The following is a 25,209-nucleotide window of genomic DNA, read 5'->3' as shown; positions in this document are numbered from 1 at the left end:
TGAGAAGGGCTTCATGGTTGCAGTCATCAGACCTTCTGTTGGAGGTCCAGCAATCTATCTAGGACCTCCTCTCTGATGGCACAACCTTCTTTGCTAAGCAGACAGACTCCAGACTGCATGGCATGAAGGACTCAAGGGCAACTCTGCGGTCATCAACCAGTAGGCATTTCAGGCCCCAACAACCACAGCGGTTTGGAGGTCAACCCCATAGTGAGTCCTACAGAAAAAGAAATAGAGGTTATAAGAGGCACCAGGGCCACTCGTCATCCGCTGCCCTCCAGCCGGGTTTGAGCTGGTAAACAGACCTTTTGAAGGCGCACCTACCAGTTTTAACCCGGGATCCAGCCTCCCTGCTATTTTCTGCTCACCTAGCCCCTTTCCTCCCAGCCTGGTCTACCATAACATGTGACCGCTGGGTACTCAGCACAGTAGCCACTGGATACACTCTCCAGTTTTCCTTCCCTGTCCCTCTTCAGCGACCTCTCTCACAAGCAACTTCTCATCCAGGAGGTTCAAGCACTCTTACAAGCTGGCATAGGTGTATTCCCTGGCCAGGCATCACCTGGACAGCGTGCTCACGGTCCCTCCGCAGATACTTACCTTCCTGGCATGGTGGACAAGACAAGTGCTCTCAGGAATACCCTTCGAGGCCCCTCAACTGACATTATCACTAGTCTCTGATGCCTCAGACCTAGTATGGGGAGCACAGCTTGGCCCCCTCAAAACTCAGGGCACCTGGACTACAAAGGAACTGGCATTGCACATCAAAGTCAGGGAATCTGATAAAATCTTCCAGAGGTGGGGCAATCCCTAAGTGAATCTCTTTGCCACCAAAGAGAACAGGAAATGCAATCAGTTTTTCCCTCGTCAAGGACTCAGCGACGGCTCACTGACTGATGCCTTTCTCCTTCCCTGGTCAGGAAATCTCATGTACGCCTTCCTGCCAACATTGTTGATCCACAAAGTCCCCATAAAGGTGAAGAGGGAGAGAGCATGGGTCATCTCGGTGGTCCCGGCATGGCCTTGGCAACATTGGTTAGGGATGCTGCTCGAGCTATCGGTGACTTGCCTGTGGAGGTTCCCATCATGACCGGATTTCTTGTCCCAGGATTGGGGTTGCCTGCTTCACCCAGACCTGGCCTTCCTGCATCAGATGTCTTGGATGCTCCATGGCTGCTCGGTCCAAGTCCAGCGGATTCTGCTTGAGAGTAGAAAGCCGTCCACCAGAACCTCTTACTGGGCCAAGTGGAAATTTTTTACCTGCTGGGCGGCTGATCAGGGTGCCTTCCCAGTGGAGGCCCCAGTCTGAATGATCCTGAACTACCTGCTCAACTTGAAAGAGGAAGGACTGACCTTCTCATCCATTAAGGTCCACCTACTAGCCATATCAGCGTTTCACTCTCATGTTAATGGTAAAACGATCTCCTCACACGAGATTATGGCCAGATTCCTCAAGGGCCTGGAAAGGCTCTTCCCACCGACACAGGATGCAACTTCCCAATGTGATCTGAATCTGGTCTTCTCCAGGCTCACTGGGCCTCCATTTGAGCCCCTGGCCTCGTGTTCCCTCATGCACCTATCCTGGAACATCGCATTCCTTGTGCCATTACATCAGCAAGGCTAGTCTTGGGCCTCAGAACATTCCTATACTATCTTTTATAAGGACAAGGTTCAACTGCGCCCGCATCCAGCCTTTTTTGCCGAAGGTGGTCTCACACTTCCATCTCAACCAGGACATATTCCTGCCGATCTTCTGTCCAGAGCCTCACAGCTCTAGTGAGGAGAGGCATCTGCACACCCTAGGTATTTGGAGAGCCCTGCTTTTTACACTGAGAGGATCAAACCCTTCTGCTGGTCTATGCAGCTCTTCGTTGCAGTTGTCGAGCGAATGAAAGGGCTGCCAGTGTCATTGCAGTGAATCTCAAAGTAGATCACAGCCTGTATCCAAGCTTGTTACGGCCAGGCGGGGGTCGCACATCCAACATCCTTAACAGCCCACTTGACAAGGGCCCAGGCATCCTCAGCAGCCTTCCAGACGCATGTCCCAATACAGGATATCTGCAGGGCCGCCATCTGGTTATCAGTACATACCTTCACATCCCACTGTGCCATAACGCAGCAGGTTTGGGATGACGCTGGCTTCGGCAGAGCAGTGCTACAAGCATCACGACCATGAACTCCTGCCCGCCTTCAGGGATCCTGCTGGTGAGTCACCTAACTGGGAATGGACATGCGCAAGCACTCGAAGAAGAAAGAACGGTTGCTTACCTCGTAACTGTTGTTCTTCAAGATGTCCATTCCACACCCACCCTCTTTCCCCTCAGTCAGAGTTCTGGCAAGAAGGAACTGAGAGGGAGGGGGAGCCGGCAGTGCCTATATGCGGGTGCATATGCGCGCTGTTGCAGAGGGCACTAAAGCCGGCCCGATGGGTACTGCTAAGGGAAAAATTTCCAGCACTGGTGCATGTGGCGCACACACCTAACTGGGAATGGACATGAGTAACACAGCTCGAAGAACAAGTTATGAGGTAAGTAACTGTTCTTTCCACACTTTTCATGCCATCCATTGGAGTGAATTGATTCAGGGAGACAGGCTGGGGGCAACCTGTTCTCAAGAGAGTGCCTTCAAGGCCTTTTGACTAATATTTGAAGTGTTAAATAAGATGGGACAAGGTGGCCTGCAGGACCATCGTCTCCCCTACCTCCTGTCATGGCAACTCAGCTCAGGGGAAATCTGGGGTATGGAGAGAGAGTTGTGTGAGTCTGTTTCTCCTGCATATGGTTGTAGCTCGGTAGCCTCTGTCTGTCAGGACCAGCCGCCCCTTGTTGTTTTTCTGGGCTGTGTAGGTTTAGAATCGGAGGTTTCCCTAAGATTCTGTTCCTTCTGTTGCCTATTTATATTGTAACTGGAGTTTTCCATTTCTTTTGTGGAGCTGGCTGAAAGATCCCAGGCATGAAATGTTCTAGGTTGGTTTTATTTCTTATTAAACAGTAGTGTTACATTAAAGATAATTTATAGCTCGTGATGAGGCAGCTGCATTAACTCTGCGCCTGAGTGACACTTCTAGGGGATGTAAGTCTGTATGGGAGGGATGGAAGGACATTGGTTTTACACCACAATATCCCCTAGCCTGTGCTGTGTGATGACACAAGCACAGAGCCCCAAAGAGGCAGAAGAAGATGGAACATGTCCAGATTATGGGGAACAGCAACCCCTAAACTACAGTGTATCATGGAAGCACTTCCAGCCCCATAATGCTAAGATGGTATTTGGAGATATGGAGTGTGTCTGGATTCTGGGTGGGCAGGACTGCCATTCCCCTGAAGCCATGATGGGTGTGGAGAGGTTGAATTGGATAGACTTGATCTAAGGCTGTGGAAGCGAATTCTGACATTGTTACCTTATTTCTCTCCCTTGCAATAGGGAGCTCTCAGCTCTTGAACAAAACAAGGTCACCTCTTCCATCACATCAACGCTAATAGATTTCCTTCTCTCTTCTCTGGTTTTCTTCTCCTAGGAGAGTTGTGCCCGGGTCCTCCTGTTCCGTGGTGCAAGCAAAGAGATTCGTAACTACAACAGCCAGACGGCGTTCCAGGTAGGAGAGTTTGGGGCCATCCCCCCACTTGGTTGATGAAGAAGTGCCTGGAGACAGTCCTGTTTTAGAGAGCATTGGGAAAGGGTATTGCTAGATAAAGCATAGGGTGTGCGCCCAGCAAAGAAGGAGAGGCTGTGTCAACCCTTTTCTAGTCACATGCGGGTGTAACCCTTCTGCCAGGTGGAATTGGCAGTCACATGGGCCTGGTTCAGCAGGTGGCAGCACACACAGTAAATGCTGCGTTCCTCTTATTTTTATTCTTGAACTCGTAGCCCCCTTTTACACTCTTGTTTACACACATTCATTCACACATCCCTCTTTCAGAAAAGACTTAAAACCATTGTTCTGGTTATCAAAGATCATCCGAGATATTTCTCCAGGGTAGAGGATATTAACTCCAACTTCCTGCTTAGAGTCCAGCTTGCCTCCCTAAACTCCCTCTGCAGTTGCCATTTGGAAACTGGCTTCCTCACTTCCTTGCCCAAAGTGCTGTGTACAGATTCTATACGTTGTTTGGAGACGGTTATGTTCTACCCTGAGGTGGCTGCACTTCAGTGGCATATAAAATGATTTTATCAAGCACAGGGATCTGAATTTTAAACAGATTAATCAACCAGTTCACACACAGCGTTTCCAGTCCTATATGTAATTTGCATGTGCAATTAGCATGGCAGATTAGGCCACTGTGTGTAGATATGATGTAATTAGTCATTTGTCCATGCGCTCTCCTGATTTGTTTACACAATATCGCTAACTGAACATGCAGTTTATGCTCTTAACTTGATTACAATTCAGACCCCAAATAAGTGTTTGACTAAACTTTCTGTTGTAGAAAGGGAGAGGCCCTGATGCTGAGAGGAAATGTTATGCATTAGTTTGGCACACCTAGTTACTGTATCTCCGAAAGGTTTTGGAGGCCAAATTATTGATGATTCTTTCTCATGTAAAGGCCAGGAATTTGTCACATACAGGCCCTTTTAATGCAGTAGCAGATGCCACAAGTTGGGCCCAGCAAAAAACATGGTTACTAATTAATGTAAAGACTATTAATGACAACATCAGCCATCAGAAGAGGGAGGCTCTGGAACAGCCAGGGCAAGATATGTGACTGGTGTGAAGATGGGGCTTGATAAGATTATGAGTGACATTATATGATTTGGTTCCTGAGATAGCAGGGGACTGACTAGATTTTGTGACCCTGGAAGTCCTTTCTCGTCCTATATTCTTATGTTTTTGACAAGCAGTGAAATATTGTGTCAATTCAGCCCAGGTACAACTGTGCGTGGGTAACACACCTTCCTGTAAGGGATTCTTCTGTGTGCAAGCAATGTACATGGCTACTCAAAAAGCAGTGAGTCTCAACCTCGTTGGGTCTGTCACCCATAAAATGACTCCAAATCATCCAGCAACCATTTTGTGCAAGGTAGTGTGGTTTTGGTCATAAGAAGAAACAATGGGGGGTGGTGTTTGGGTACTATAGGATGGTGATGGAAGTGATCAGGGGTATAGTGCTTGTGAGGGTTGGTGGTTGCTGTGTTGGGGGTTGGGGATATTTTCCTTCCCCCCCCCCCCACTCCATTTCCCCAACCTAACCTACAAAGCATTCAGCTCCAAAAAAGTGCTGCTTCTAGAGACTGCAACGGCTCTTCCTCTGCCCTGGAGTTGAGCACTGCCTGGGTTGGAGAAGTTGGGGAGATCTTTCCATTGCTGGGGTTTGTAGGATAATAAAGTGCAAAGTGGAGGTGGGGAAGCAGCAGCAGCAGGAGGGGGAGGGAATGAGATGCTCCTGTCCTGACCTCCGTTTCCTCCTGCTGAGTTCTAGTGACCCAGTGACTTTGCAGAATGTTGTTCTCAATCAGTGAGGTAAGACTCACTTGAAGATTCCACCCCACAGGTTGAGAAACTGCACTAGATAACCCACTGTTCTCTGTAGTGTGGTTGTAGCCATGTTGGTCCCAGGATATTAGGGAGACAAGGTGGGTAAGGTCATTGTGACATTCTCCAGGGTACAATCTGGACTGATGGACAGCTGTGTCCCCTCATTTCTATAACTTGGGGTGCCTTTTACATTGCTTCGCTGTGAGAGCAACCACTCCTGGTCTGCTCACGTACAGCCTCCAGCATGTAAATCACTCCCAGTTATACTGTATGAGTGCTTTAGCTAGCCATCCAAGAATTACACTGCAAGGCAACACCAGCAAAATCCCACTCCCAGACTTTCCCCAGAAATGTGCGTCTTGTACTGCCCAGCTCTCTACTTCTGGACAATACAATCTCCTATAAAGTCCGTCATTTCACTAATAGAAAATGATATGCACAAACTCAGTTATCCCAGATGACGTTTCCCAAACACTTCAATCCAGATAAAATAATACAAGAAGTTTATTAACTACACAAAGATTTTAAATGAAGCATCAAAGTCAGAATTGGTTACAAAGAAATAAAAGGTAAAACCCAACTAACACTTCACTTAACCAACTAAGTGATTTCAGGGCAAGAATCTCACACATCTCAGCAGTGTTACTGGCTGAAATCCTTCAGACAAGATCCCTCCCCAATCCAGTGATGCTTTCTTTGTCCTTCAAGTATTGTCGTATCTTCCTCACAGCATCCATGAGTAGAGATGAAGCGAGAGATATTCTGGGGCATCTCCTGTTTCTTTCTTATACATCATCCCCAGTAATACTTTATGCTATCCAAAATGCTGCCCTCAGTGACACCTGTGCAATCCAACTGCCTGTACTGCAGAGAGCACCGTTAGTTATATCTATCATAACCATCTTGCTGTGTGAGAAAGAGAAGTTATAAAACACACTGAATAAATAATTTAATTCACCAGTTACCTCTGCTAGGTTTTTCCTCTCTGTTCCTTTGCTAAAGAACAGACTGGAGAATTATTATAAATGTATGAGTTGAATTAGACAAAATAGCTTTTAAAGCACATAAGAAATTATAGAAAGTGAAATGAAGATAGTTAGATGATATTGTGAACACTACAAACCTGAACTGAACCTGAGACGTTAAAATTATCAAGAGTTAATAAATCAGTTCAATTAATTCACTACTAGTTCTATACTAACCTAGGCAGATGATTTTGATATGAACTTGGCATCATAGATCTTTAAATATAGATAATTTATATCAAGTTTATATGCCAACGGATTATCACACATTAAACCCAAATATAATATGGAGAATTATTTTGATGATGTTCTAATTTCTCTGGAATTTCACCAGCACTGTAAGCCCTTATGCCACTTTAACTAAAGAGTCAAACAGTAAAACCTTTAGCTTACAACCAGATCAAAGTTTCTTCCTCTTTTTGTCTGTGAAGTTGGCAATTCTCTTGACCATCTGTGATTTCTAGGCTCAGCTCTTTGAAACATTGAGTTTCTCACAACAACTTTTGCTGTAGTTAAGCACAATTTCCTGTAATATAGTGAGTTTCTCCAGTCTCAACACTCTGAATTTTATTGATTTTAGCATAGCTTCTAGGACACTAAGATGAAACTTGTTAGTCAAACACACATACACCTCATACATTTTAGTTGTTCAGAGGGTTTTAACTGAGGTTTTAATATTTTGAGAAATATTTAGTCTAACATAACCCAGTTGTCACTTAGGTAAACATCTGTATATTACAGGGGTGGCCAAACTTACTGACCCCCTGAAACATCCCTCCCAGCTGGGCAGCATCCTCTAGCCCCAACACCCTGCCGCAGGGCAGAAGCTCCGAGCTCCTCACCCCAGTCTGGTAGGCAGAGAATGCCATGCCAAGAATCCTAGACCATTGTGATATCAGAGGTAAGACAAACAATCATCACCCTTACACCACAGCTAATTTACATACAACAATCTCATAGGCAGATGAGAGAGAGACTGCACAGATGACAGATTACTTGGCCAACTGCCGTGGTTCATCAGAGGTTGATCACCATCTGTACAATCAAAACAAACTCCCCAATGCAACTCTCACATCCAAACAAATCAACACAAAATCCCAGTGTACAATCCACATGCAAATCAACACAAATCTCCTAGCACACAACAACACACACACAAATCAACGCCAGCAAATCAACTCCAGCAAATGCAAAACCAGTAGACACAATAACCCCAAGCACAGATAGCTTCTCACAGTAGCAGGCACCCCTCGTTTGCCACCCACAAAAAACAAACAAATCTCTCCTCACAACACACCCACTTGCCCATCCTCATTCATACATACCCTAAAACCATAAATGTGAGTGGTGAAGCTGTGGGTCATCACTAATGACTGTATAAAAGTCACTTGGCTACTTCTCAGTTGGAACTGTGTGACAGTAAGTTCTCCAGCTCAGCTTCACAGTAACAATTATTGGTTTCTCGATATAGAGCGTTCATTCAGGTAATTCACTCACAGCATTGTGACAGCTGCATTACTATTCTCTTTCTGGATTTCACAGCAGTCTTCCTAGACAGGACTTGAACAGACAGTTAATTGGGTACTTGCCAGTGATAAAGATTTAGTTGTAACCAAGCAAGGGGCATTCTCGCTGTCCCCAACTTCCATTGTATGTTGAGACTTCGGTCTGTGGATTGAAGAGCCCTCTACTGTCAAATGTCTGTTCCGCATGGAAGTACTGATAGACTGTGATCAAGTTGCTCCTTCGTCTTGTCTTGGTTAAGCTAAAGAGACTGATCTTGACTCTATCGCTAAAAGGCATGTTTTCCAATCATTTAAACATTCTTGCAGCTCTTTGCTGAACTCTCCCCAGTTTATCATCTACAGCCTTCTTGAATTGTGGGCACCAGAACTGAACGCAGTGTTGCAGTACCAAACACAGGGGTAATATAACCTCCCTCCTGCTACTCAGCATTCCTCTGCCTGGCAGTGTGTAGGTCCAGCATCAACTTTGGAGCATGACCTGCAAAAGTGGGCAAGCTGCCTCCCTCACCTATGCTCATGGAAGGCTCCTCAGGCTCAGTTGTCTAAGTCTGGTAATGTCTAAGTCCAGGTTTGGAGATCTACTAGCCAACGTGGCTTGTGCCCAGATAAACAACATCCTGGTCCCTAATCTTCTCCAGCTGACTGAGCCCAATGTCCAAGTCTGGCACAGTCAACATGGCACCAAGGTCCCTGAATTTGTCTAGGTCAACCTAATGTGGGACCCAGGTCCCAGCACATTCAATATGATATCAGTGGCCTTAAATCCCTCCAGGTTGACCCAGTTCAGTGCTAGGTCCCAACACTGTCAACCACGTGTGGTTTGGTGCCTACTATAAGTAGAACTAAAGTCCTTGGATCCATCTGAGTTGACAGAAGCTAGGGCCTAGGATACGGCACCTTGGGCTCTGATGAACCACTTGATGAAACAGTCCAGTGCCCTTTATATATGCCATTAATGTTCCCACAACTGTCTGGTCCAGTGTCAAGATTTCGGCAGAATTGACTGGTGTACCACTTGCTTGAAGTGTCTCGGCATGAGTATACATGGGTCAAGTCCCTGGATCTAGCTTGGCTGACCATATCTGCTGCTGAGAATCTGACACAATTGACTCTGTTGAGCCACGTTGCTGTATAGCTGTAAGATCCGTGGGTTCTACCGCTGCTGAAGATACAGCACTAGTGACTTTAATAAACCATTAGCTGAAGGGGTTCTGTATCCATCTCAAAGGACAATAGGATCCTCAGATCCATCTGTGTCAACCTCATTTACTGCCAAAGACCAAGCACTGCTAACTCAGAGGAACCATTGGTCGAAGTGGTTTAGTGCCTGATATTAGCAATTCCCAAGTCCCTGGTTTTTCCCAGGTCAGCTGGGTCCAGTGCAAGCCACGTTGGCTGTCTCTAAAGTTCCATTGACTTGAGAGGTGTTATCGCCTGTTGTAAGTGTCGTCAAAGTCCCTGATTTGTCAAGGTTAGCTGAGCTAGCACCATCAATTCTATGCTGAGCAGACCGGTACTGAGGATCCAGCAGTGCAGATTCAGGCAAACCACATTCAGTGAGACTCCATGTCTAGCATAAGTGGCTCGAGGCCCCCAGGCCTATCTAGATTGACTGGGTCTGGTGCTAAGAACCTGACACCATTGACTATCTATTTGTATAGGTGGCATCATAGCTCTGATCCTCATGGTCTATTGAGTCAGCACCCCTAAATCTGGCCTCCTGTCCCAGAGTCTTTCCTGAGTCAGACACTGAGTTTCATGTAAACACTACTCAGAGGTGATGTCTACAGATAGTTTACTCCTAGGGCCTGCAGAGATAATTGAATGAGGTGCTAGTTGATCCTTTTGTGGGAGCCCCTCCAGAGTCCGTAGAACTGTCATATTTGAACTCTGGGGTCCTGAGTAGGATCCGGAACAGTCTGTGATTGCTTTGAAAGCCTTTAGCTGGGTTCTCTAGCCAAGGTGTCCTTGAGTGCCTAGACATCTTCTGCACTGAAACCTTGGAAACAATTCTCGGGCCCTGACTTGGACATTCACAAGTCCATGGGGCTGGATGCAATGCACCCGAGGGTGCTGAGGGAGTTGGCTGAGGTGATTTCAGAGCCATTGGCTATTATCTTTGAAAGCTCGTGGCAACAGGGGGAGGTCCCTGAGGACTGGAAAAAAGCAAATATAGTGCCCATCTTCAAGAAAGGGAGGAAAGAGGATCCAGGGAACTACAGACCGGTCAGCCTCACCTCAATCCCTGGAAAAATCATGGAGCAGGTCCTTAAGGAATCCATTTTAAGGCACTTGGAAGAGAGGAAGGTGATCAGGAACAGTCAACACGGATTCACCAAGGGAAAGTCATGCCTGACCAACCTGATTGCTTTCTATGATGAGGTGACTGGCTCTGTGGATGTAGGGAAGGCGGTGGATGTGATATACCTTGACTTTAGCAAAGCTTTTGATACTGTCTCTCACAGTATTCTTATCGGCAAGTTAAAGAAGTATGGGTTGGATGAATGGACTATAAAATGGATAGAGAACTGGCTAGGGCATAGGGCTCAACGAGTAGTGATCAATGCCTCCATGTCTAGCTGGCAACCGGTCACAAGCGGAGTTCCCCAGGGGTCGGTCCTGGGGCCGGTTTTGTTCAACATCTTCATTAATGATCTGGAGGATGGAGTAGATTGCACCCTCAGCAAGTTTGCGGATGACACTAAGCTGGGGGGAGTGGTAGATACCCTGGAGGGTAGGGATAGGATACAGAGTGACCTAAACAAACTGGAGGATTGGGCCAAAAGAAATCTAATGATGTTCAACAAAGATAAGTGCAGAGTCCTCCACTTAGGAAGGAAGAATCCCATGCACAGCTATAGACTGAGGACCGACGAACTGGGCAGCAACTCTGCAGAAAAGGACCTGGGGGTAATGGTGGATAAAAAGCTGGATATGAGTCAGCAGTGTGTCCTGGTTGTCAAGAAGGCTAATGGCATATTGGGCTGCATTAGGAGGGGCATTGCCAGCAGGTCACGGGAAGTGATTATTCCCCTCAATTCGGCATTGGTGAGGCCGCATTTAGAATATTGTGTCCAGTTTTGGGCCCCCCACTACAAAAAGGATGTGGACAAGTTGGAGAGAGTACAGCGGAGGGCAACAAAAATGATGAGGGGGCTGGAGCACAGGACTTATGAGGAGAGGCTGAGGGAACTGGGCTTGTTTAGTCTGCAAAAGAGAAGAATGAGGGGGCCCTTGATAGCGGCCTTTAACTACCTGAAAGGGGGTTCCAGGGAGGATGGAGCTAGGCTGTTCTCGGTGGTGGCAGATGACAGAACAAGGAGCAACGGTCTCAAGTTGCAGGGCGGGAGGTCTAGGTTGGACATTAGGAAAAAGTTTTTTACTAGGAGGGTGGTGAAGCACTGGAATGGGTTACCTAGGGAGGTGGTGGAATCTCCATCCTTAGAGGTTTTTAAGCTGAGGCTTGACAAAGCCCTGGTTGGGATGATATAGCTGAGGTTAGTCCTGCTTTGAGCAGGGGGTTGGACTAGATGACCTCCTGAGGTCCCTTCCAACTCTAATATTCTATGATTCTATGATTCTAACTCCAATAACTTCTGGAACTCATTCAGTGCTACACCACTTACTGGCTCTTAAAATAACTGAGTTTGATCTGGTGCTGATGCTTTGACTTTGAAACCATCCAAGGCTATTACTGCTTGAAGACACCTGTAGTAGAGACATCCTGGAGCACGGAGCCAAGTGCAAGATCTGAGGCCTGAACTACAGGCTGTGAACTAAAGTCAAGCCGTGTATTAAAGCAGATGCTTACAAGTTCACTGTGCAGTACATGAACTTGGCCAAGTTGCTCCTAGCGTACTAGGCACTAGATATTTATGTAAATATGTTCCAGCCACACATCACAGGAAAATTCCTGCCTATAAGCAACGTTGGCATTATATCACTTCTTCTCATGGAACAAACTCCAGGTTTAGTATATCAGTCCAATTGTCCAGGAGATCTTTCCTTTAAGCAACAAACATATAAAAAGAGAGGGAACCCTGCTGTCCTGACCTCATGTGTCTCAGATATTGGGGCCTTTATGTATTCATTTCTGTATCTAGACTTCACCTGTCAATCTGCCCACCAATACGTCTTCTACCTCTCCTGAACCTCCTCCACCCAACAACAGGGCCAAATCTGCCACCCCAACCCTACCCAAACCCTCTTCACCTCACAGTCTGGTATTCGGATGGGGCTTGCGAGTAGACAACACATGCTCTTCACCAGTAAGGGACATACTTACCCACAGTCGACACCTCTTCACGAGGGCATGTTACCAAACCAAGTGGCGACGTTTCACAGAGTGGGCAGCACATAACTGACACTCCCTGCACAAAGTCTGCATGCTGTCGATCCTTGACTATCTACTTAACCTTCACTGTTCGGGCTTCGCCCACTCCTCCGTTTGCGTACACCTGGCTGTCATCAGTGCTTTCCTCCCACCTGTGGACAGCGTCATGTTCTTTAGCCATCCAACTACAACCCACTTCCTTCACAGCTTCCTGAATACCTTCCCCTCAATCAGGAAACTTACTCCCCCGTCTGACCTTAACCTCATCCTCTCGACACTCACTGAACCACCCTTTGAGCCTCTGGCCACTTGTTCACTCACCCACCTGTCAATGAAGGTGATTTTCTTAGTGGCCATCACTTCCACGTGATGAGTCAGTGAATTGGCAGACATGATGATGGAATCACTGTTCGTGATATTCCATAAGGACAAAGTCTCCCTACGCCACCACCCCAAGTTTCTCTCCAGGGTGGCATCGCCATTCCACCTCAACCAGGCTGTTCATTTCCCGACCTTTTACCCTACACCGCATACTTCTACCAGAGTACGTAACCTACATTCCTTTGATGTCGCTGTGTACTAGCCTTCTACCTCAAATACACCTGCGCTTTCTGGACCTCGCCCAGCGGAACACTGCCAGGGCCGCACTCTCTCTTCCTAATGCATCTCTAACTGGATCTCCCGCTGCCTTATAGAGTGCTACTCCCTTTCAGAAGTCTCCCTGACAGGGGGCATCACTACCCACTCCACCAGGGCACAGGGGACCACAGTGGCCCTACTTGCAGACATCCCCTGGCAGGACATCTGTAAAGCAGCAACGTGGTCCTCCAGCCACACTTTCACTGCTCATTATGCCTTGCCCCTCTTAGCAGCGGCGGACGCGGTAGTTGGATGGGCAGTACTATGAACTCTTATCTCTATGGAGCCCTCGTTCCAGCCTCCAAAATTAATACTGCTCCCTATGCTACCCACATATGGAATCCACACAGGGACCAGCACTCGAAGAAGAAAGGGAGGTTACTTACTGTAACTGATAGTTCTTCAAGAAGTATGGTCCCTATCTGCATTCGAGTCCCGTCCCCCAATCCCCTTTGCTATGGGCTCCAGGCCTGTTGGTAAGAGGGAACTGAGGAGGGGTGTTGACCTGCGCAGCCTCATACGATCTCAGATGCAGGCACATGGATCACGCATGGCATGCGTGTCGACAGAGACTACTACAAACAGTTCCGGCTCCAGCTCATTGCGTGCATGTACACCAGCATCTGGAATCCAGATAGAGACCACACCTCTCGAAGAACCATCAGTTACAGTAAGTAACTTCCCTTTATCTTCTTTCTTGTCCTGTCCTGTAGGAAAATGTGCATACAAGTTGTACCCAATACTTGTGGAGGGTTATCCGTTTCTTATACAACATCCACTAGCCAACTCTGATGATGGCCACAGCACTGGAACAATCCTGGGGGACTAGACTGTCACATTCTTCTCCCATGGACAGGGAAGACACAAACTGTATGACTTTGCTAGAAGGTCTTATTCTTCTGGATCTCCTGGCCTCAGGATCAGTCAGTTATCAGGCAATCATATCATGATACCACCATGTCTTGGGGGAATCCAGGAGCCTGCTTCTTGATTTCCTCCCAGAGGAGCAGCAGGAAGCAGCAGAGATGTGGGTGATGAAAGGCTGTACCCTAGCCAAGCACTCTCTGGACAGTGGCTATCTGCGTATCTTACTTCCCAATTCCCAAGAAGAGTTATGGTGTGAGACCCTCCTGGACCTCAGGAATCTGAACAGTAATATGAGAACATTAGTGCATGTTAGTGAGCATCATTCCTTCCTTACCCGAGGAGATTTTTATGCAGCTCTTGGCTTAAAGAGTGCTTATTTTCATGTGGCCATCAAACAAACTCACCCCGCTTATTTGAGATTCTGTGTGTGGACAATACACTCCCAATTCGAAGTCCTTCCATTCAGTATGTGCACAGCCCACAGGTCTTCACAAAGTGTCTCATTGTGTTTGCTGGACACTTCAGACTCAGAGGAATCTTTGTGTACCTGAATCTAGACAACTGGCTCCTCATGGCCATCTCCCACAGCATCTGTCTGGAGCAATTTAGCAGATGTGCAGTCTGACCCAGAGGTTACTAATCAACTGGGAGAAATCTACCCTCCACCCTGAACAAAGGATTACTGTAATTGGAGGTTACTTAAGGAAGAGCTGGGACAGATGACTCAACTCAATTATTGAGTGATCCATCCCCTGTTGTCTAGTCCCAGCATTTGGCAGCCAGAGGCTAGGGACAACCTGAGCATGGGGTTGCATCCCTGACCATCTTGGCCAGAGACGTGCGCAGAAATTTAACTTTGACCTCTTTTGGAGGGGCACATTCTTCCCCCAGACCTCAGGAGGAGCTTGCCCCATGGAGGAGCTCGCTTTTCCCTCTCTCCTGCCCTCGCCTCGGCAGGAGCTCATTCTTCCCTCCCTCTCCAGCTCCAGCAGGAGCTTTTTCTCTTCCTTCCCCCTGCTCTGGCCCCAGCAGGAACTCACTCTCCTGCCCTCTCCCCCCTCCATCATGGCCCCAAGGCCAGAGAAATTCTGTGCTCCCGATGATTATTAGAGGGACCTGTCCCCCTGCTTGCCCTCCCTTGTGCACGCCTCTGATCTTGGCTAACAGCCACTGATGGACCTATCCTCCATGAACTTATCTAATTCTTTTTTGAACCAGTTATAGTTTTGACCTTCACAACATCCCCTGACAATGAGTTGCACAGGTTGACTGTGGAACTTTATCTCAGACATCTATGCCTGATGGCCTCATGTCTAGCATGAGCCCTTTACAGTGCTAGGTGGCAGAACACTACACTCCAAATATACATAATCTGCAAAGGAGACTTGCCATCCCTCCACGAAGGCTTCAGCCATTTGCTGGTGGGAGCAGGGATAGAATCTTCCAAGGGGCTACCCTTCATTCCTCCTTCCCCTATCTTCAAACACAAAGATGCCTCCAACCTGGGCTGGGGTGCAAGTTGCCAAGACCTCAAAGTAGATGTTATCCTCTTAAGCCAGAGGTCCACACTCCATGTCAAAGTGGTTTCGTTTAGATTATTGATTAACAAGACATCTGATAACTTGGCTCAATCATTTTATTCATTAAATACAGATCAGCGGCAGCAGAGAGGTTCATACATTACCAGCTCTGGCCAATAGCTCTGCAGTGACCACAGCTTACAATTTCACTGTGCATCTGTCCCAAAGTGTGCACTTAATTTGACTTATATTTAGAGTCCACAGGTTTACAAGCAGAAGCTTAATACATCTTACTCCCCTTTTCTTACCTAGTTTCATAACTATTTTTCAAGATACAAAGACATCTGTCATGGTCCTCCCTAGTATACCTGTACCCAGCACAAAGTAACATTCTGGTTGTGAGTACACTGTGACGTACACGTAGCAGAGACGTGAGCTGTTTTATACCAACACACAATTCACATATAACATGCCTTCACAGACCATACACCTTACTTCTCACAGACTCTGCCCATACAAAGAACAAAGGTCAGAACAATGTAACTCCTAGTAACTTTCCACAATAAAGCTTGACACGATTCGCCACCTGCATGTCCCTCATCCCATATTCTAGGAAACAGCGTTTAAATATATACAACTTAACATAAATACAAAGTCACCTAGAACGTATATGAGGTAACAGCATGCCTGAACTCAGGGCAGTATGATAAGTCCTCAAGGCCTTTCACCCATCTGTCCAGTTCTGCCATGCCATTGCCTGTCTGTGACAAGTGTGAATACAGGAAGATTTCGTCTATGAACCCATGGAATTTAATGTCTGCTTCTTTGTATTGTCTGTCCCATGTGATCTGTGGTGTGCCCCTCCTCAGAGGAAACTGCAGTGTCCTTTAGTGAAAATTCCCGAGAGGAACAGAGATACAGCTCCATTGACCATTCCAGATGCTTGGGAGAGGGAATCAGTCCAGTGCAGAGAACAACTCAGTTTGCAGGGCCTGAGGAAATACAAAACAAAAATGCCAGCATAAATTATGAGGAGATTGAAATCCCTTCAAAGGAAATCCCTCTCTGATGCCAAAGCCACTGCTGCTGGCAGGGAGAGGCAGGCGGGACCAGCGGTGGCTGCAGAGGGTCTGTCTACACTGCAGTTTAGACGCCCACGGCTGGCCCCTGCCAGCTGACTTGGGCTGGCGGGACGCAGGCTAAGGGGCTGTTTAATTGTGGGGTAGACATTTCGGCTTGGGCTGCAGCTCTGGGACCCTCCCGCCTCGCAGGGTCCTAGAGTCCAGACTCCAGCCCAAGCCCAGACATCCACACTGCAGTTAAACAGCCCCTTAGCCTGAGCCCCACGAGCCTGAGTCAGCTGGCAGGGGCCAACCGTGGGATGTGCCAGACCCCATCACAGCAATAAGTGTGGGTCTCTTGGAGCAGCCCCTAAGGACTGGATGGAAAAGATTCCCTAGTAGAGCCAAGATTAGGCATAACTGAGTACGGTCACCCTGCCGTGGGCTGGCTGCCATGGGTCTGGGATGGGAGTGGGGGTGAAGATCACCCTGCCGTGGGCCTGGCTGCCATGGGTCTGGGATGGGGGCGGGGGGAGGAGGGAAGATCACCCTGCCACAGGCCTGGCTGCCATGGGGACCAGGGTCTATCGTCATTTTTTCTTCCGTAGACTAGAGTTTTCTGATTTAATATTTAGGATCATTCAGTAAAAGGCTGCTGTGCTGCTTCTGCTAATAGGACATGAGATCTGTAGTTTGCAGATGGTCCCTTAGTGCCGTTACACTTTGGCAGGACATTACTGCACTGGTGATGAATCCTGAGCTATTTTTATCCCCGCCTGTGTCAGCACATCTCACACGAGGAGCGCAGCAGAGGCAGGGGGATCTTCTCATCCTATTGCAGACTGGACTAGGCACAAGTGAAACTGTGATGATTAATGTACGTTGCAAACAGGCAGCTAACTGCAGTGCCAGCCAGCGCATCTCATCCTTGCTGAGCAGGAGCCACATTTTAGGGAAAGGAAACAGGCGGCAGAGGGGATTCAGGAAAAGGCGTGTCTCCAGCCAGTTCCCAGGAGTGGGACACTCTCCCGGTGGTGGGGAGAGGTGCCTAAAGCTGCTTCACTTGCAGGTGAACTTCCTCTGCAGATACAGTGCAAGGCTGGCCTGCAATGCCCCGTGTTAGTCCAGCCCTGGGATCCATACACTTCTTAGTAGGATGAGGACTGAGATGCATTGGCTGAGCTGTGTGTGGGGGGGAGGGGGAGGGGAAGTGATGGACCATCGTAGTGGGTGGCAGGTGTCAGGAGTGAGGTGCAGCAGCAGAACCGAGCTGGAGTAGAAGGTGGCTGCAGGTCCTGAAGTGGTGCATTGGCAGAGCTCAAGGAATGCTTAGGCTCTGAACAGTGGAGGATGCAGCAGATCTGGTTTCCTGTACTTTAGCAAAGCTGCCTGTGGAGTGGTTTGCACAGTTCCTGCCACATTGAATCTGGCTTAACTCCCAGTACTACTGGTCTCTTCCTGTCATATAACTACATTTGACTAGCTCTTTCTGGTCTTCGCCCTGATTTTTAAAATGGCTTCTTCATAGGATAGCCTATGGACATCCCCACTTTTGGATTGTCCTTATGCCTGGGTGCATGGACTGCCATATCCTTTGAAAGCAGTTAGCCTTCAGGGGGGCATGTGCCTCAGGCATAGACCTGAGCCTTCTATACCTTGAAGTTATATACCAGGGGTGGCCAAACCTACTGACCTCCTCTCCACTGGGCAGAATCATCTAGCCCCATCACCCTGCCACAGGGCCAAAGCTCCAAGCTCCACACACCAGGCTTGTAGGCAGAGAATGGGGGGAAGGCACAGGGAGCTCTGCAAGCCGCATCTTAACTGTAAAAGAGATGCATGCGGCTCATGAACAACAGTTTGGCCACTCCTGCTGTATACAGGCCACCCTGCCCAAATGTCCTGCAATTTTATCGATTGCAACTGCAAGGAACATCTCCTTTTGTGACTTTGGAAGCCAATAATTCACAGTGATCCTACACCAAAAAGGGAGGGAAAAGAATATGCAGTCCCCAATCGAAGGGAAAAAGGTGGTTAGACTGGAAGAAAGGATTCGGAGCTTCACAGAGAAGATCAAGCATCCTACTCCAAATCTCTTGAAATAAGCCAGCTGTTTTGCAATAGGAATCCTTTCTTAAAGTCACTGCAGCAGTTATTGATCTCATTGCAGTAACAGAGACACGGACGGCTGCTCAAAGGGCATGTCTCATTGGATTTGATCCTCTTTACACTATGGCTGTAAAATCTGTCGTTTTGGATTCCAGAAAATAATTGTATGAAGTGCTGCCCTTTTGGAGTGTGTAGAACATACAGGAATATCAAGGGCATGAGAAATATGAAGACTCAGCTCTTGGAATGCTTTTTCATTCCTTGCCGTAGGATTACTGGAGTCTAGAGATGCTGAGGAACCTCCCTCCTGCTATACCTACCCCCATGTCCTTTCTCGTAAGACACTGATTGGATAAGATACAGCTGAAAGCAATAGACCAGATTTTGCAGTCACATTCAGTGGAGTTGGTGTGTATTCTCCCAGTTTCCTTTTCTCAAGGAGGTGCTGCATGGTAACTCTAAGTACCAGCATCCTCTCCCTACTGTGTCAGGGCTGGTTTGAGTGCACTGCCTTTAGGATGCATCCTTAGATATCTCAATAAAGCTTTACGAATCAAATACCAGGGTAGTACCTCCTCTCAGCAGCTTCCCAGATCTTCACCAAGCAACCGGGAGTGTTGTCTGCTCACTGTTGTCAGCAAGGTCTCATGGGTGACCAGCCTTATCCGAGTTCAATATGTCAAGGATTGAGCCAGTCTTTTGAAGATCCCTTCTCTTGTGGAGGAAGCTAGAGCTCAGAGTAAATTTAGAAATATCTTTCTCGGAGCCTACAAAGCGATTTCTTGGAGCCTACACTGCAGAGCACTTTCAGTTTGCCTGCCCTGAAAGTATTTTCTGGAAGTGTAAAAAAATTATCAATCCAGTTATTACGCATCTGAAATTCATTCAGATCCTGCCTCTGAATTTCAGGCTTTATGGCCTCTCGCGTAGCAGCCTCCTCTCTTGTCAGTTAAAGATGTGACTGTGCCATGCTTGGCTGAAATCTCTCTAATACAGCAAGTTGGGACAAGCTTAGGGGAATTGTGTGTGTTCCTCAGACTGTCCGTTAATCTCCTGTGATCTGGCCTGTCCTGCAGAATGTGCTCTGATAGTTTCATTTTTTCCACCCAGTGCTGATATTTGGAAGAGATTCCTCCAGTCCTGGCTGGGGCGCTCATAGAACCTGATCACTTAAACTGTGTCTCTGCAGATAAGCAAAAATGGTAGCAATTCTGACAGGCAATACCGAATCACCAAGTGGCACGTGTTCGCTTGTCGTAAAGAAACAGAGGGAACAGTGCACATGAAATCCAGTATCTCTTTTCTGCAGCAGGGCAGGAAAACCTTCTAATGGACAACTTGAGCTGCAGACGTTGCCATCACCATGAGTAGTGTTGGAAGGGGTCAGTGGTGAATCTAATTTTCCTCTTGTTTTGTACAGAGAGAGCAGCGGTTGAGGAGCCCATTCAGATGCCTTTGTGCTCTGTTAGCACTGAGGTCTCCTTTTTGCTTCTCACTTATTCCTTCTGTTCCCTTCAGTGCTTCCAAAAGTGAAGCAAGGGATGGTTCATTTAACTGTGGTGGCTCTAGTGTGGGCAGACCCTGGTGTTCAGATTTCTTTTGCAAACAAGTTACTTTGGATATCACCAGTGTCCCCAGATTCATCTCAGAAAAAGCAGCTCACTCTGCACCTGAATGTAAGGTCCCTTTTCATAGTGAGTTGGATCTTGGCACCTTAATGGATGAGAATTTGGACTGTTCAGGAGAACTCTGTCAGGTTTCACTGGCATCTGTAAACCAGGGTTGTCCAAAGTGTGGCTCTATGGCCCTTGCGGGTGACTGTATTAAGGAGAAAAATTGAAAGTGTTCTCACCAGGGTATGGATGGTCATGCCTAAGTGTTAGTCAGGAGTCAAGCCAGTGGTCGAAATTGGAATCCACATCCGGGGTGGGGCATAGGTGCAGAGACCTAGAGCAAGGTTGGGGAGCTGGAACTGGGACAGATGTGGGCCTGGAGTAAGGAGGGCTGGAACCAGGAACAGGCAGGGCTCAGGCATCAGGCAGGGAGGGAGGGTGTCTATTAGCAGTCAGCCTAGGATTCACCTAGTTGCTCAGACAACTTTCTGCTCCACTTTCTGGTTTAAATAGTGCATCCCAGCCAATCGGTGGGGCTGGATGTCTCTCCCAGTCAGGAGCTTCGTGGACAGGTTTCTTCACTAGCCCCCTTCTCCATTGATTTGGGTGAACTGCTGGATGGTGGCCATGGTCTGAACATAGCCTGGGCACCCACAGGCCTGTGATGCCTCAGACTTCTCTTCAGGTAGGCAGGGGCAGTGAAGAGCAAAGCAGCATCTGAGCAGCTGCTCCTTTCAAAGGAGGGGAACCCCGCCAGAGCACAGAGCTGGAGCAATGACATCCTCACAGAAGGAGAGGAGCCGGGGAGCAGGCAGGTAGCACAATGCTGGTGCAGGGGCTTCAGGAAAGAGAGCACTGGGTCCCCCAAAGAGGGGTGGCAATTGATCTGAGGGATGGGATGCTCCCACTGCAGTTGAATTGATCAGGGTTATTGGGCTTTGGTCGTTTACTTTAATTGATTTGGGAGAGAGATAATTGGTTTCAGGGAGGTGGTACATCCAGGGGAATAGGGGCAGAATGCAGGTACTTGGTGATGGGGGTAAGGGGTATTTCTGGAAGCACATGGGGATGTGCATGGGGAGATGGGCTGAGTTCCTATCTATCTACCTTAGGGTTCTGTACTGCCTGCCATCACCATCTTAGCAGAGCGCCTTCCACATAAAATCAATAGCGGCAGCGAAGTCCATAGCAGAGTTCATGTGGTCTCTGGCACTTCTCCCTTTCAGGGTAAAAACTCTGCTTGGGGAAGGATTTTGGGGGGGATGGGAATAGAATGGGTGTTTGTATTGTGAGCATCACTAATGGTGGAAAGGCTTTCTCAAAGAGGAAGGTTTTGCAATGTTTCCTAAAGACAGTCAGACTGTCAATTCATCTGATCACTTCTGGAAGATTGTGCCACAGCCCGATCCCCTCAACAGAGAACGCTTTGTCCCCAGCTCTCATGTGCTTTGTCCTGGGCTTTGTGATCTGCATCCTCCCAGAAGAGGGCAGTTGTTTCAGTGGTTTGTAGCTAGAATTCTGTCTTCGATGTAACTGGTCTTGTGATCCATTAATTACTTTGAAAATTAGGACCAAAGCATTAAACTGGCATCAGAAGCTGACTGGGAGCCAGTGGAGGCACTTGAGCACAGGCTGGATATGCTCGTGGTGGTCTAGGCCATGGAGGAGACAGGCAGCTGTTTTCTGTTCCAGCCGAACTCTGCATCACTTCACATTCAGCATCAGATACAATGAATTACAGCAGTCCAGCCGGCAGGTGATGAATGCATATTTTACTGTGCCCAAGTCCTCATTCAGGAGGTAGGGACAGCTGGAAGAAGGCATTTGTAGTCACTGATGCTACCTGGTCATCCAAGCAATGAGGAGTCAAACAGGACTCTGAGGCTTTGCACCACTTTGATGAATGGGGGCTGTGTGACTTCATTGGCAGGTGGAGACTGTGTCCTGGCCAGCTCTTCAAAGCATTTCCCTTTCTGATCAGCATCACTTTGGTCTTGCCTGGGTTCAGTGTGAGCCTGCTGCTCTTTCTCTGAAAGCTGGTCTCATACGGGGAGGCAAGGCTGAGGGTGTCTGTGAAAGGTCAGGTTTCAGAAGAGAACTAGACTGGTGAGGGACCAGAGGTCCAGAAATACAAATCTGGGACTGATGAGTGGAGACCAGCAGCAGAGCCTCAGCATGTAACACGGGCTGCTCAGCACACTCCATAAAGCTCTGTTTCTAACAACTCTTCCTGCTTGCGGCATCACTCGCTGCTCATTAAACACCTGCCATTTGTTCTTCAAAGAAGCTGCCTTTGCAGGTTTATACTCCTTGCCTATCTTCCCCTATTCCTGAGAGGTTTTATGTATCTGTGGACTCTGATGTTCCATTGAAGGAACTGAGGCAATCAGGGGCTGCAGTTTCCTTATATTCTTGGGCCCTGAATGTTCATTTCCACAAGATGGCATTTGATTAGCTCCACTAGTCACAGGTGTCCAGAAAGTTCCAGAATCTTGTGTAGCCGGGGATACCTTTCCCAGGAGTGTATATGCGGAGACAACCTCCAGAAAGAACTATAGTGATTGATAAATAGCCTCTGTGTGTGTACCCAACAGTCTGCCAGTGCATCCTTTACTTGAGATTTGAACTTAAATCTTCATTGGCCCATGGGATTCATCCTTTAAATTTGTCACAGCCTTTGCTTTTCTATCACCTATCCCTGAAGATAGCATTTCTGGTGGCAATAACATGAGCCTTACCTGTGGGAGCGATTCAGAGTCTCCTGGCTCGTGTGCCCATTACAAGTGTTTACAAGGATAAAATTGTTATGACCTAAATTCTTGCTCCGAGTGCAGTCAAACTTCCATCGGAATCAAACAATTTTGCCTGTTATTTCTGAAGCGACATAGTTTAGCTGGTTAGGCAAGACTATAGACTGGTTTTTTTAGATGAGGAAAATGCAGTGGATCTAATATACTTGGACTTCAGTGAAGTATTTGACCAGGTACCACACAGGAAATAATTAGTTAAATTAGAGAAAATGGGAATCAGTACAAGAATGGGATGGTGAATAAGGGACTAGCAAAAGGGAGACGGCAATGGATTGTGCTAAAATGTGAGTGGTCAGACTGCAGACAGGTTACTAGTGGAGTTCCTCCAGGATTGGTTTTGGGACTAAACTTATTCAATATTTTTATTAAATGACCTTGGCATAAAAAGTAGGCATGTGCTAGTGAAATTTGTTGATGATACTAAGTTGGGAGGCGTCATCAATAAGAGGAGGATCAGAATACTATACAGGAAGACCTGGATGTCTTTTTGCCGGTTTTGTTCAACATCTTTATTAATGATCTGGAGGATGGGGTAGATTGCACCCTCAGCAAGTTTGCGGACGACACTAAGCTGGGGGGAGTGGTAGATACCCTGGAGGGTAGGGATAGGATACAGAGTGACCTAAACAAACTGGAGGATTGGGCCAAAAGAAATCTAATGAGGTTCAACAAAGAAAAGTGCAGAGTCCTCCACTTAGGAAGAAAGAATCCCATGCACAGCTATAGACTGGGGACCGACGAGCTGGGCAGCAGCTCTGCAGAAAAGGACCTGGGGGTAACAGTGGATAAAAAGCTGGATATGAGTCAGCAGTGTGCCCTGGTTGTCAAGACGGCCAATGGCATATTGGGCTGCATTAGGAGGGGCATTGCTAGCAGGTCACGGGAAGTGATTATTCCCCTCTATTCGGCATTGGTGAGGCCGCATTTAGAATATTGTGTCCAGTTTTGGGCCCCCCAATACAAAAAGGATGTGGACAAGTTGGAGAGAGTCCAGCGGAGGGCAACAAAAATGATTAGGGGGCTGGAGCACAGGACTTATGAGGAGAGGCTGAGGGAACTGGGCTTGTTTAGTCTGCAAAAGAGAAGAGTGAGGGGGGATTTGATAGCGGCCTTTAACTACCTGAAAGGGGGTTCTAGGGAGGATGGGGCTAGGCTGTTCTCGGTGGTGGCAGATGACAGAACAAGGAGCAACGGTCTCAAGTTGCAGGGGGGAGGTCTAGGTTGGACATTAGGAAAAAGTTTTTTACTAGGAGGGTGGTGAAGCACTGGAATGGGTTACCTAGGGAGGTGGTGGAATCTCCATCCTTAGAGGTTTTTAAGCTGCGGCTTGACAAAGCCCTGGTTGGGATGATATAGCAGAGGTTAGTCCTGCTTTGAGCAGGGGGTTGGACTAGATGACCTCCTGAGGTCCCTTCCAACTCTAATATTCTATGATTCTATGATTCTATGATTCTTTGAAGACTGGAATGACAGAAATGGTATGAAATTCACTAGTACAAAACGCAAGGTCATGCACTCAGGGTCTAATAAGAATTTCTGCTACAAGTTGGGAGCTCTTCAGTTGAAAGTGACAGAAGAGGAGAGAAACCTGGGTGTTGGGGTCAATCACTGGATGACCATGAGCCACCAATGTGATGCAGCTATGAAAAAGGCAAATGCAATCCTAAAGTGTATCAGGTGAGGTATTTCCTGCACAGAGAGAGAAATATTAATGCCATTGTGCAAGGCACTGATAAGACCTCACTTGGAATACTGTGTACATTCCTGGTCACCCATGTTCAAGAAAGATGAATTTAAATTGGAAGAGGTGCAGAGACGAGCTACTAGGATGATTAGGGGAATGGAGGACCAATCTTATGAGAGGAGAGTGGAGGAGCTTGCCTTGTTTAGCCTAGAAAAAAGAAGATTGAGAGGGGATCTGATTGGTCTCTATAAATACATGAGGGAGGTAAACACAATGGAGGGTGATGAGCTATTTAAGATAAAGGACAATGCTGCCACGCTGTAGCCAGGAGGTGTGGCTTCCCTTGGAGATTGACGGCGAGGGAGAGCCAAACCCCGTCTGGGAGGCGGAGCCTGGGAGTACAACCCCACCTGAGCGGAAGCAAAAAGGCGGGGCAGGAAATATAAGAGGCAGGCCTTCCCCCTCAGTAAGGAGAAGGTGGCTGAAGGAGAAGGATGTCCAGGGTGCCGGGGCCTGGGCCTGGGTCTGGACCAGACCGTTACCTGGTGG

The 25,209-nt window shown here is 47.7% G+C and overlaps 1 protein-coding gene across 2 annotated transcripts in view; it reads left to right on the top strand.

Annotated features, from left to right (window-relative positions):
• Positions 1-25,209, top strand: part of SHANK3 (SH3 and multiple ankyrin repeat domains 3) — a 663,543-nt gene that overhangs the window by 187,753 nt on the left and 450,581 nt on the right. For both annotated transcript variants that reach the window (XM_067548257.1, XM_067547515.1), the window contains exon 10: positions 3,518-3,595. In XM_067548257.1, coding sequence (XP_067404358.1) covers positions 3,518-3,595 — 78 coding nt within the window. The remainder of the gene's footprint in view (positions 1-3,517; positions 3,596-25,209) is intronic.

This window comes from Emydura macquarii, unplaced genomic scaffold (assembly GCF_026122565.2).
Source record: "Emydura macquarii macquarii isolate MOO-44397 ecotype Brisbane River unplaced genomic scaffold, CSIRO-AGI_Emac_v2 contig_6, whole genome shotgun sequence".
Classification (NCBI taxonomy): domain Eukaryota; kingdom Metazoa; phylum Chordata; order Testudines; family Chelidae; genus Emydura; species Emydura macquarii.
This window is presented reverse-complemented; position numbering and strand designations above follow the sequence as displayed.